This window comes from Dromiciops gliroides, chromosome 4 (assembly GCF_019393635.1).
Source record: "Dromiciops gliroides isolate mDroGli1 chromosome 4, mDroGli1.pri, whole genome shotgun sequence".
NCBI lineage: Eukaryota > Metazoa > Chordata > Mammalia > Microbiotheria > Microbiotheriidae > Dromiciops > Dromiciops gliroides.
The window spans coordinates 141,761,226-141,775,187 of NC_057864.1; the positions used below are offsets into that span (position 1 = coordinate 141,761,226).

The following is a 13,962-nucleotide window of genomic DNA, read 5'->3' on the forward strand; positions in this document are numbered from 1 at the left end:
TGGTTAGTATCTCTTACATTTATTCCTTCCTATTTATTTCCACAACAAACTATCTAATTCAGAACCAGAAGACTAAGTGATTCTTCTCAGGCAAAAAAAATATGCTGTAGAATACTAGAGATTAAATGTACTTCTGAAAATTAAATAGTATTGTATCATTTTAGAAATAAATTATGCAATAAAACCTGAATAGACAGTCTCATTTTCTCCCAAAAATATATTTTCCCAAATAAAAAACTCACTATATCATAATTGCTTTGTCCCTTGGTATGACAAAGCCACATGCTACAAAAAAATGACCCTTAAAACTTTATTCTTAAAATAGAACAAAATTGAATCATAATTTTTGGAAAAAAAATCTGAAATGTTGGGAAGCAAAATGTGCCATTGTAAAATGTCTAACATAGTAACTGACCAATAGAAATTTAAGGGAAAAAATAAATGACAAAAGATAACAACTTCATACCGTAGAGGTCTGCATCAAGTAATCATAATCATCCCTGTCATCTGCAAGAACATCTTCAGTGAGTCTTGCAGAATGGCTTGTGCTATAATCTGGTTTTGTCCTTCTGAGCATAAACCTGGAAAGTGTTAAAGGACTGAGGAATGAACACAGTCACACAGAACTGACTTGTCACGAAAAAGATGCCAAAATCACACTTTTCATATGATCTACAAAAACATTACAGTTGGCTCAGATAACTACATCTCTATACCATTATCCAAGTTTATCTTTGTCACTGAATGCTTGGTGGAAATTAATCACTGTATTGTCTTAACAGATTTCTGATAATATAGTATCAGCGACATCTATACTGGAAATAAAAATAATTATTTAATACATGTACTTTAGGTTTCAATCAAAGACTACTGATATTCATATTTCTTGGGGGGAAACATCCCTGATATAATTAGGTCTGTGTGGACTTGGACAGATCAATTCAACTCTCTGAGCCTCAGTTTCTTAATTTTTAAATTGAGAATATTAAAAATTTCTCAATTATAATAATTCTCAATAATAATAATTTTCACTTAATACTTTTTAGGAATGCGGTTAAAGAAAATGCTTTTATAACTTTAAAATTCTATCACAAATAGAAGTCACCATCAGAATCACATGCTATATGTAAAATGCTTTACAAACCTTAAAAGTGTTATATATAAATTATTGATGTTACTAAAAGAATTTGCAATAATTTTAAAGTGAATAAGCTAATTAAATTAGAAATCCCATACCTTCTTCTGCAACCTCCCCTCCCTCACCAAGACTGACTACATAGTTAAATCACACTTTACGTGTTATACTGACCTTTGTTTCAGACGAGAAGGTTTCTCCTGAGCATAATCTTTGTGGTTATTGAACTTGGTTTTGTGGCTTCTTTTTCTTTTTCTACCACTGTCTGGTACCAAATGACCAAGAGCTTTCTTCATTAGCAACTTCAAAATCAAGAATCTGCATCATAATCCTCCAAGTCATTCTTTGGGCCAAAAGGCTGTTGCCCGGTAGGCCTCCTGCAGCAGTTTTGGAGAACACTTCTGCACCACTCTATTGGCATGCTCAAGCGGTTAAAACATGATATCTGTGCTGCTGTTCTGTGATCTGAAAGATTACTGAGTAACCTTTACAACATGGAGAGCTGTCTATAGTGCCGTCTATCCTGGTCACCTAACAAGGAAAAAAACAATAATTTAAATCACTAACAAACTTCTTTTCTTTCTTTTTAAAGATTAAAATGCATTTTTTTGCATTTTTCAATCATCACAAATTGCTTAAGCTTTACATTATTTTTCTAAAGGATACAGGTGGCAAATAGAGAGCATTGAGATCCCATTGGGCACTAAAGGGCAGAGTGAACCTAGCTTAGGAATCAACATTCTAACATGAGCACCACCCCCATCCTCCTAGATCCCATTGGGATCCTCCCTTCTTAGCTTCACTGCCAATGCCCCCCTCTCTTTTCCCCCATTCTCCTGCTCAACACTAAACACACAAGCTCAGGAAAGAGAGCCTGGAGTACCTGTTCCTCTACAGCACTGAAGCTTACCCCTGAATTTCCCAATAGTTTCAGTTCTGGGCCCTTCTAGGCCTGCAGTTTTAGGGTTCACATGGCTACTCATGCTGTATTGATAAGTAGCACGGTACCAACTACAACCTTTCCAGTAATATGGAAGATCATCAGGCCACACAATCTGCACTGCCCCTGTGCTGCCCAAACCACTTGGTCTTACTTAACATTTACCCTACTGCTGGGCTCTCTGGACCAACAGACTTTACCATATGCCCATCAGCTGCACAGCAAGAAAGGAACTTTGGGCTTTTCTATCCACCACGTACCTGAGTCCTATGTAAACTGTCACCCCCAAATAGAAAGTGAGTTGTTTGAGAGTAAGGATTGTCTTGCTTTTCTATTTGTATAACAAGTGTTTATCACAGCACTTACAAAAGAGAAAGCACTTAATAAATGACTTTACATTCATTCATTCACTGGGCTGCTTCATTCACTGGAACAGGAGATATATTCTCAGTTCTGTCATTAATTTGATGAATGGTTTTAGGTAGTTAACATCAGTTTTACTTAACTTCTTACTAAAAAATGAGGATACATTAAATTGAGCCTCAAACTGCCTAAAAAGAATAAAAAGTCATTCTTCAACAATGAGATCAATAGTTATATTAGCAAGGGTATTTGGGAAAGTAATAGCAGAGGCACATCACATTGGTTGGCTATAATAAGTAAAATTCAATATTGTGAATAATTAGGTTACTATTCCTGTTCCATCTAATTAAGCAGGGCAGAAATATTAAAAGACATTTAAATCCTGCATTTTTAATGAGTTAGGAGAAATCATAACATTATTCTTACTACTAAAGCAGAATGCCTGTTATTAACTATTTCACTTACAAAGCATTGTTTTCTATTATAGTCCTAAAAGGAAGTGAGTTCTAACAAACTAGTTTGCAAAAGAAAGGAAGCCCCTTAAAGATATGTACTTATTTGACAGCTAGCAGGGCAAAGAAGTAAAAACTTAAAAACAATTCTAGGATAGGTAGGTGAATAGAGCCCAGAACTAGGCCAGAGTGTACTAGGAACCAGCAAAAATCAGTAAGGAGAACTAGCAAGCAGATTCTGAAGGGTCACAAGTGAAAGAAAATTGGGGGTACAGGAGGGTAACAGGTTAAAAGCATCATAGGCTGATTCCCAAGGTAAGGCTGTATTATATTTATTTTTGAATTTCCTTACCACTCATCATAGAAAACTATGTATTTAAAAAAAATAAAGGCTCAATAAACATCTGAGAAAATCAATATAGAAAACAGACCTCGATGTGTTCATGGTTTGAAGGTACTTGAAGAAACTGAGGAAGCCTTTTGCTTAGCCACATTGTAATATCCCGGTTTGTATTAACAGCAAATGGTTCATAGCCCTCTTGTAACCCACAGATGGTGAAATATTTCAAGGTGCTGACATCCTTCCCAAAGTTCATCCGTCCTACTTGAGCTACACCTAGGCTGCATACTGGTATGAATCCTGTTGGGACAAAAAGGACAGAAAAAGAAATGGGGGAAAAAATAAAAAATTTATATGATAACTTTATTATATATTTAAAAGCTATAGCAAATTATACATAAAAGATTTGCACTTTCACATGCAATTGTCTTTTTTATTATACTATGTTATAGAAATGCTTATTTTATTCCATAAATAAAATAAATATTATGTGGAGTGGAAAATGGTCCCCCCTCATATTTATACACACACATACACACGCACGCACACGCACACACACACACACACACACACATATATATATATAGAGAGAGAGAGAGATGCATATGTATTAAGTTCCTTCAGGAATTGAATGTAACATTAAGAAAGCAATGCAGAAATGTGTATATATATATGTGTGTGTATGTACATATGCACACATATACAATATATATATGTGTGTGTGTATGTGTATACATATGCATGTGCATATGTATATGTAAAGGAATTTTAAAACAATACTGTGAGAACCAGCCAGTTTGAACAAGCCAGTTTCTTCACAACTAAAGAATATTCTTTTGGGAGTAAATCTTTTGGAAACTCATTTCAAAATTTCAGAAGAGTGATATCTTTGTTGCCAATAAAGACTTGAGACATGTTATTTAATTTTTTCAAGCAGATTAAGTATCCAATATTTGGATAAGTAAAGAAAACTAAATTTAAGAAGGTCTCCTTTTGGAAAGATGACAAACAGGGCTGACACTCAGAGTTGTCAGATAAACAAGTGTGAGATATTGAGATACACTGCGGCAATTGCAGCAGGGAGGTCAAAGACTCTGATGACACACATCAAACAAAAAGTGATCATCTAATTGTACTTTTAAACAAAACGGAGTCACTGGTAATAGTTAAAAACTCTCTTGTGTTTCCCTTTCTTGTCTACATGATAAAGACTACTGACACTGTAGACTACCCTCTGCTGCACAATGTAATAGAAAAAAATAAAACACTTGGAGACAAGATCTAGGTTTGGTCTGGTTCTTCCTCTTCTATCTTCTTCATCAAAAGCAGCAATTTTGTATCTCAAATTTTGCTCACTGTCTCGTTGGTTTTTAAACTACTTGTTAATTTGAAAAAATTATAATTCAGAGGCCCACAAAGGCTAGAATAAGCTAATCCATTATGAATAAGCAGTTTTCAGATAAAGAAATTAAGCTATCTAGAGTAAAATGAAAAAATATTCTAAATCACTATTGATTAGAAAATTGCAAATTAAAACAATTCTGAGGTACCACTCACAACTATCCGATTGGCTAAAATAACAAAAAAGGAAAATTATAAATGTTGGAGAAAATGTAGGAAAACTGGAATACTATTCATCACTGGTGGAGTTGTGAACTGAATGCAACCATTCTGGAGAACAATTTGGAACTATGCCAATAGATCTATAAAATTCTGCATACCTTTGACCCAGCAATACCACTTGGTCTTGGTATGTATCCCCAAGATAAAAGGGAAAAGGACCCACATATACAAAAATAATTATAGTAGCTCTTTTCATGGTAGCAAAGAATTGGAATTGAGGGGGTGCCCATTAATTGGGGAAAGGGCTGACAAGTTGTAGTAAATCATGTAATGGAATATACTATTGTACTATAAGAATGATGAGCAGGCTGATTTCAGAAAAACTTGGAAAGACTAACATGAACTGATGCTGAGTGAAGTGAGTACACGAGGGGAATATTATACATGGTAACAGCAACAACATGCAATGATCAACTATGATACTTATCTCTTTTCTGCAATACAATGATCCAGACAATACCAAAAGACTCATACTGGAAAATGCTATCCACATCCAGAGAAAGAACCGTGTAGATTGAGACATAGTATTTTCATTTTTTTGTTTGCTTGTGTTTGTTTTTGTCTTTTCTTGCGGGTTTTCCCTTTTGTTCTAATTCTTCTTTCACAAGATGACTAACGTGGAAATTTGTTTAACATAATTGTACTATATAACCTATATCAGATTGCCTTGCTGTCTTGGGGAGGGAGAGGGAAGGGAAGGAGGAAGAAAAATCTAGAAATCAAAATCTTACAAAAAATGAATGTTGATTTGTGGTATGTGATGGTGATGGAATATTATTGGGCTATAAGAAATGACAAGCCAGGATGATTCAGGAAAGGCCTGGAAAACTTATATGACTATGTATAATGAAGTGAAACAGAATCAAGAGAATATTGTGCACAGATGTAGAAATATTATTTGAGAAGAACTGTGAATGACTTGACTATTCTCAGCAATACAATGATCCAGACAATCCCAAGGAACTATTGATAAAACATTCTATCTACTTCCAAAGAAAGCAACTGATAATTGATTGAAAACATGACCTGAAAGCATGCTATTTTTAACTTTCTTTAATTTTTTCTCTTATTCAAGTTATTTTTTTGTACAAAATGACTATATGGTTAATGTTTACATTAAAAAATTTTGAAAACTATCGTTATGTGTAATTGTGAAAATTAAAATATAACTAAGTGATTATATAAAAAAAATATAAAGAAAAATCTATTCCTTATTGAATATAATATCAAACTAGGCATCTTTTATGTCTATAACTTAAAAGAAACTTTAAAAATTAAAAGATGAGAACAGTACATATGTTATAAAGTAAAAGTGACCCATGTCACAACTAGATTTCTTCTTCTCTTTCTAAACTTTTCATTTTTAGAAAAAAAGATAAATATACATATCTAAGGTATATTAAGGCATATGAAACAATAATTTGAGGATATAGTCTATGTATTTATATATATTCAATCTTATGGCAAATACTTCATAAATAACCCAATAAGACAGAAATTTTGCACTACAAATAATGTAGATTGTTTTGTCAGTGTGAATTATGCTCTATACAAATCAATTATTAAAAAGCAATAAAAAATATGCTGGTAACACGCACTAAGTGACAAAAATCAGATCTGATAATTTATAATGGTCACTTGTCCTATTTACATTCATATATTTACATTTAAATGAGTGCTTATCAATTGGTGCTATCAGGCCAGAATTCAAGAATGTTATGTAGCGGTTTTCAAGGAAGTATCAATGATGAAATCATCCTCAAATAAAATAAGAAAATTGTAGCTTGCAACTAAAGCTATGATGGACATTGACAGACAGGTCAAGGAGACTAGCTCATCAGAGCTGAGTGTTTTCCTACAGTGTCCTGAATAATCAAAGGAAAAGTACTTAAACCACCCAGAGTAGATTTGAGACAGTCTGAATTCCTTTAGCATAAATTGGCGTAATACTTTATTATATAGTAGGAAATAGCAAATAGATGGAAATGTCACATCAGATTGTAAATGTGGGTTGCATTTCCCTCATGAAAGATAAATTTAAATAATCCAATACAGTATATCAACTTTTATTTCCTAAATATGTGATCTTATGTGATCTCATCAATGTATTCCTCCCTTCACAGGTACTGATCACAAACCATCCTTTCCTTTTCATCTTCCAATGACTGATGTCCACATCCTCCCATAAATCCTTCACTGGATCTATCTAACTTTGTGGTGGTATTGCTGGTGGTGCTGGTGGTAGTAGAGGTTCTTCTAATTCTCTTGACATTGTAAATTTACTAATGATGCATACAGCTTATCAGTTATCCCTTTTGTACACTTATCTCCTTTTCCAGTTTTATCTTTATCTAATTATATAATCCTTATTAGCACTTTCTGTAAAACTCTTCATTTACAAGGGGTATGTGGGGGTGGGCAGGAAGCTCTGGTATGAAGGCTTGATAAGCACTTTTCATGGATAACTCATCCCACCTTTGGGGTCCACCTGTATTCACCCAACTCTTACTTTGGGCTCCAAGAAGCTGCTGCATGTGCTCTGGCCACACCTCTGTGACTACCATCTCGGCAGATGGACAAAACCCAAGTTGAGAGAATCAATAGGCCTCAAACCTATTGGTGAGTTAGGTGGATGTCTACCCCAAGTATGTGAAGACTTTCCCTAGAGGACTGGGTGGATGAAAGCCAATGAAGGCAGCTGAAGCAGGCACTATGGAAAAGCCTGGTCAGACATGAAGATGCTATGGTCATCCCCTGCATCCTGGACCATTGCCAGTCGTCCTGAACTTTACCTTGTCACTGGACTTCGATGACGCAGGAAGAGAGAGTGAGGCTGACAACTCGGGCAAGTCTGCCTCACTTAAATCCAACTCAAGCACAAGTCAAGACATTCCCATGATGTCATTGGTCCTCTTCAAAAACAGAGGACAAAACAATACATGAATCAGCAATATAATGTGGCAACTAAAAAAAAAAAAGCTAATGTAATCTGGGCTCCACAAAGACTTATTATATATAACTTTCAGAACTAGGGTAGTACCCTCATCAAACTCTATCTAGAATATCTGTGTTGAGGTCCACTCCCCTCATATCACTGTCTTTTTGCCAGAGATCATTTTGCTTTGTCATTAGTCCCCAAGATCATATGGGCCTTGCCATCTGACCTATTATTTTCCCTGAATAAATATTAACTGTTTTTTTCATCTTCGTGAATTAAACATAACATGAACATTTTATATACTGTCTCTTCTAATAAGAATGTGAACTCTGTGAAAGCAGAGAATATCTTGAATATCTACAGCACTTACCCAGTATGTAGCACATCACAGGTACTTAATCAATGCCTTTTCCATTTCATTGCATTCCAGGTTTCAAAGTTTTAAAAGAACATGTATAAATCAGAAGTCAAAGGAGGATGGCAAACAGAATGAAAATTCTCAGATCCCTGTCACATGGAATTAGTTCAAGGATCTAAGCACATATAGCCTAAAAAAGAGAAGACTCAGAGGGAATATGGCAGTTGTCATCAAGTACACAAAAAGGCTACCATGTGGAAGAAGAATTTGACTGATTTTATTTTTAATTAAAAAGCATTTACTTTCTCTCCTCCAATTCTCTGCAATTAAATTTAGATGGGGAAAAACCTCTTGAACAAATACTAGTTGAGCAAAACAAATTACCATATCATTTATGTCCTAGAAGGTTTATTTCATTCTGTATCTTAAATCTAACATGTCTTTGTCAAGAAGTGGGTAGCATAGTTCATCATCACCGTCCTCATGATTGGTAACCCTTGTTGGTCAGAGTTCTTAAGTCTATCAAAGTTATTTGCCATTGCAAAGTTGTTAAAATATTATTGTGCTGATTCTGCTCACATCACTCTGCATCAGTTTAATAAACATTTTCCAGGTTTCTCTGAAGTCATCCCTTTCATCATATATTATAGCAAAATAGTATTCTAATACATTTGTATATTCTATTATATCTATTATTGTTTAGGTTTCTATAAGTTGTTGCACACAATGAATGAGATTCCTGTAGGCCCTCTAGTCACAACATTTACTTTAGCATTTTCCAGAGTGGCCTCACATCCAGATCAATGAATTTTCTCTTCCTTTTTCTGGACGTATCACATTATGATACATTAACACAGAACTCACAGCCAACAGCATTTTTAAATCATGCCTGAAGGAAGTTTATCTAATACATATATTATTTCCACACACGGCATATTACAGTCTTCTTACACTTAGAACACTATAAAGCAACTTTATTACTCACTTAGGGCCATTTTAAGCAGTGAAATCACCAAAAAAAGCACAAAAATTGGAAAAAAAAAATGTGGCCCTAAATAGACAGTAAAAAAGGCCACTTGTTTATGGTATGAGAGCAGAAAAAAGACGGCAAAGAATCACCTTGTTCAACCTCAGCTGGGAAAATGCATGTTGGCCAACCAAAAGTTTGCTACTCTACACATGTTCCCTATGCCCACAAAGATGCATGGAGTAATTATTTTGTAGTTACAAATAAATTTTAGGAAGTAGGTAAATTTGCAAATACAGAATCTGCAAATAATGAGGACTGACTGGACCATATTACTGTTGGGTACACAATTAGTTTCTAATTCTTCACCCACAAAAAGAGCTGCTAATAAAACTTTTTATACATATGGTTCATTTTCCTTTTATCTTTGGGTACGGCCCTGGTTTCCTAACTTCAGAGTCATTCTTGACTCCTCACTCTCCATAACTCCATGCATCCAATCAGTTCCCAAATTCTGTGAATTCCATCTCTATAATATAACTTTTGTCTGTTCATTCACAAGGTGGCCACCCGAGTTCAGGTCTTTATCACTTCTTGCCTGCACTTGCCTGGATTGTTAAAAGCCTCCAAAAGTCTGAAATCTATCCTCCAGAGTTGTGAATTAGAAAGTACAGCTCTGGAGCAACTAGGTGGTGCAGTGGATAAAAAGAATGTATGGCTCTTGACTATTACATTTCTACTCAAGAAGTTCCAGTTGTTTCCTACTGCTTCTAAAACCAAACAGAAACTCCCTCATTTTAATATTTAAATCTGTTGACAAACCAACTCCAATCTATCCTTCCAAAGTTTCAGTAAAGTTGACATTTACAAAATTAATATCATTATTTTATAAACCTTCTTATCCCTGAAGAAAGTCCTATTTTCCATTCTATAAACAAGTAATATAGGCTATAAATTGATCAAATCTCAGTCATGCCTTAGAATAACCAGTATATTATTGGTATTGCTATTATACACACATACAAGGTGGTACTGTCATAAATATTATCTATCACATTTCTGTTTTCCTTGCTTTAGGCATAAGATTTCAGAGCAAACTAGGTAGTTTGATAATCTTTATTTTTAAGATAATGATTAAGAAAAACCCTGAATGAATTTGATTATTTTAAAGGTTTTTTATTTATCAAAATACAAGGTAAACCTAAAATGAAAAGTTCAATAAGCCCTTATTCAAAAAGACAGATGTGTTATCAGAAATAATAAGAAAGATATCAATTTTGTTTTTAATTTTGTTTGTTGTTGCTGTTGTTGTTTTCGTGGGGTAATGAGGTTAAGTGACTTGCCCAGGGTCCCACAGAAAGATAGAAATTTTACAGGGTCCTAAAAGAAAATTTAATATGTGTAGGAAAACTTTTTTTTTATCTCCCTTTAATTTCCCTGATTTCACAACAAATGAAAGATATTTATGCCCTATGTAAGTATTAACTGACAAACTAGGAGCTTTTTCTAGAAATAATTTCAATAATGTCAGATCAAACAAGCTACATGGCATTTAGAGATGCAAATCATCTGTGCATTTACCCTGAAACAGAAGAATAATGGTATTAAAGTGCTGAAGCTACTTCATGTGGCAAACTTGTACATAATATAAAATGAAAAAGTACTTACCATCAACAACCTCAAAGTCCTTGAAGGCCAGTCTGAACCAGAGTCATCTAGGAGGATTTCACAATTCAGGGTGAACATCATGGTGTGTTCATTCATGTCAACCATACAGCCTACTAGCATCTCTGCTTGCCATGAGCGCCCATAATGCTCACTGCCCTGATGCCCAACGTTGTGCCTGAGAAGGAACCCATAATTACTTGCCACAGGATTCAGAAGTAATTAATTCCACCACCTCACCCAACCACCCATCTATATTATACTCTACTAGGTATGAAGCATATATATAGCTTATGTCTTGTTCTTCGATAGATAGATAGATAGATAGATAGATAGATAGATAGATAGATAGATAGATAGATAGATAGATAGATATAAATGGTCCCCATCTCCTCTGCAAACATTCATGGTTTATTTTACCCCACAGAAAATGGAGAAAACATGAGGAATCACAGCAATTCATAAACTATGAATATAATTCTTTTCTCTCTCTTGTGAACCCCAGTTTCCTTTAGGCTTCCCATATGATGTTAACATATCTGAAGGCTATGTTTACTTCCCTCAGAAGGGAACAAACTTGGAGTTGCTAGAGAGGTAAAAACTTGATATTCTGATAAGAGCCTTAATTTCAGGAGTGCACATGTAGGCCTCTAGCCCTATGGTACTAGCCTAAGGGCTTGAACTCTCACATAAGGAAAAAGATGGGTTTACTATCAAATCAATCAATCATAAACAACTATTAAGTGCCTACTACATACCAAGCATTCTGCTAAGCACTGGTGATACAAAAAGAACTAAAAAAGAATTCCTGCCTTCACGTAACTTACAATCCAATGGGGGAGACACACGCATGCACAAGCCATGCACACGCACACCACACAACACACACACACACAGAAAACTACATACAAAATAAATAAGAAATGAGGTGTAAGAACACTGGAAAAGTAGGAGGGGGCTAGATTACAAAAGGCTTTGATGTTCAACAGAGCATTTTACACATGATCCTGCAGGCTATAATGAAACACTAGAGTTTTTTGATTCAGATTAGATAATAAAATTAACTAAGAAATTTCCATCTCATAATAAAAAACAGACATATTGAAAAGAGATTCAGTACATAGTAAGTCAATAAGACAATGACTAAGCAAACAGCAGTTTCCCACATTTTCTGTATAAAACAAGAGTAATATCTCATTTTTTAAAAAAATTAATTATTTTTATTTTGAATTATGGAATAAAACAAACACATTTCCATAAATAGTATAATAAAAAAAAAGATAATTGAATATGAAACTGCAAATCTACCACATAAAACTTGCTAATCCTTTTAATTGCATGACAAAGTTATCATGGAATTTTTTTTTCTCTCCCCCAACCCTGCCTAGGGATGGCTACCATTAAACACTGTTAACCTGAAAATTAATGAAACAATCAATATAGGAGAAAATAAGGTCTTTAATTAGGGCAGGGAGTTATAGCTCAGAATATCGCAAAGCAAGAATGCTAGGAATACTCAAAGATGGGAACTGAGGACAGGGCTTTATATCGAGTATCAACCCAAAGGGAACTATGAGACTGCCCTTGAGTTAAGTATAGAAGCTAGTTAACTCTAAATAGAAACTACATAATGAAAATGGACCATTTTACCTAAACTCCAGGAGCAAGGTGGGTAATCTTGGGAAGGGATAGGTTTGTTTGGGAAAGAGCCATTAAACAAGTAATACCTCATTTTTATGAACAGTTGTAACTGAATATTACTGAGCTTAATGTTATTCCTAATATTTATCTAATAATTTTAGAAATAAATAATTCTTTTAGTTTAGAACTCTACTGCTTTCATACATGGGCACCAAGGTACTAAACATTTCTTTTAAAATGAACTATATATTACATGGAAATACAATCTTCACACTACATGTTTCAGGTTTCTGGTGTGTTAGTTGGGTGATATGACATTTTCTGATAAAAATTAATTTTTTTGTTTTGTTTTCCTCTTAATTCAATTGCATTGTTCCAGCATATTTAAGTTTTCCCTATGAACATTACAGACAAATGTCAATGGACCAAAAAACCATATGGGCTACCTGAATACTAAAAATAACACCAGGAAAAAAAACTATGATGACTAGATTCTGAAAGTTAGATTTATGTAATTCTGAAACACTTAGCACAAAGCAAAGTATACATACCTTGAAGCCATCAAAAGCAAAAGCTCGTTCATCAGAGCCAAGTTCCTGATCAGGTTGGCAACCTGGCCTACTCCAGCCAACTCTCATGTCTCCAGCAGTGACAGCCTCAAACTCAAAATACCACTCTCCTGTCTTCACAGCATAAGTCTTCTCAGCACGGAAAATTCGGAACTTTTCTCCAGTGCCACTGCATACTTCAGTTCTAGTGGCTGTTTAATTTTTTAAAAAAAACCTAATGATTATTTGCTAGGTAAATGAAATATAAGGAAGATTTTTCACAGCTTTGATATTTATTTGAATAACCACACTATACTGAAAAAATCTAGGAAATTAATTTTTAGTCTTAATTCTTCAAACAACTAGACTCAATAATAATCTAGATCTATAAATGTTGCTATAATTAGTTTTATCTGATGTACTTTCTTTTTTAAAGTCATATTGATATTTTGTTTTATATTTTAAACATTTGCAGATTATTCCCACTTAATGAGAGGTTTCTTGTAAAAAACCAGCTACATAAAACCATATAATAAGTGACTCCATCTGAAAATGACAGCAATATTTCACTACCTACACATTAAAAAAGAATATCTGTAATCAATTTTCTCTTCTCCCCAATTCTTACCCCATTGGGGGAAAAAAGAAAAATTAATTTCCTATTAAAGAAACTTGCAAAGTCCAAACAAATTCCTTCAATGACAGTTACAAATTATATATATAGATAGATGAAAGATGGATGGCTGGATGGACAGACAGACATATATGTGCCTTATTCTATATTCCAAATCCATAAACTCTCTATAATGGTACTATATTTCATCTTTGGCCCTCTAGAATAATGAATTATAACCATATTGGTCATTGTTCCTACAGCTTTTAAAGTTGTTTTATACTGTTGTCATTATTGCATAAATTGTTCTATTGGTTCTATTTATTTCATTCTTCAACAGTTTATAAAAATCCTCAAAAGTATTCCCTTATATAATACT

The 13,962-nt window shown here is 34.1% G+C and overlaps 1 protein-coding gene across 1 annotated transcript in view; it reads right to left on the reverse strand.

Moving 5' to 3' along the window:
• The window catches only part of RYR2 (ryanodine receptor 2), a 758,695-nt gene that overhangs the window by 284,901 nt on the left and 459,832 nt on the right, over positions 1–13,962 (reverse strand). Inside the window, 12 exon segments of the mRNA XM_044000528.1 lie at positions 467–581; positions 1,310–1,440; positions 1,443–1,492; positions 1,495–1,540; positions 1,542–1,571; positions 1,573–1,626; positions 1,628–1,666; positions 3,322–3,530; positions 10,785–10,817; positions 10,820–10,946; positions 10,948–10,959; positions 12,974–13,182. Of these exon segments, the coding sequence (XP_043856463.1) occupies positions 467–581; positions 1,310–1,440; positions 1,443–1,492; positions 1,495–1,540; positions 1,542–1,571; positions 1,573–1,626; positions 1,628–1,666; positions 3,322–3,530; positions 10,785–10,817; positions 10,820–10,946; positions 10,948–10,959; positions 12,974–13,182 (1,055 nt within the window).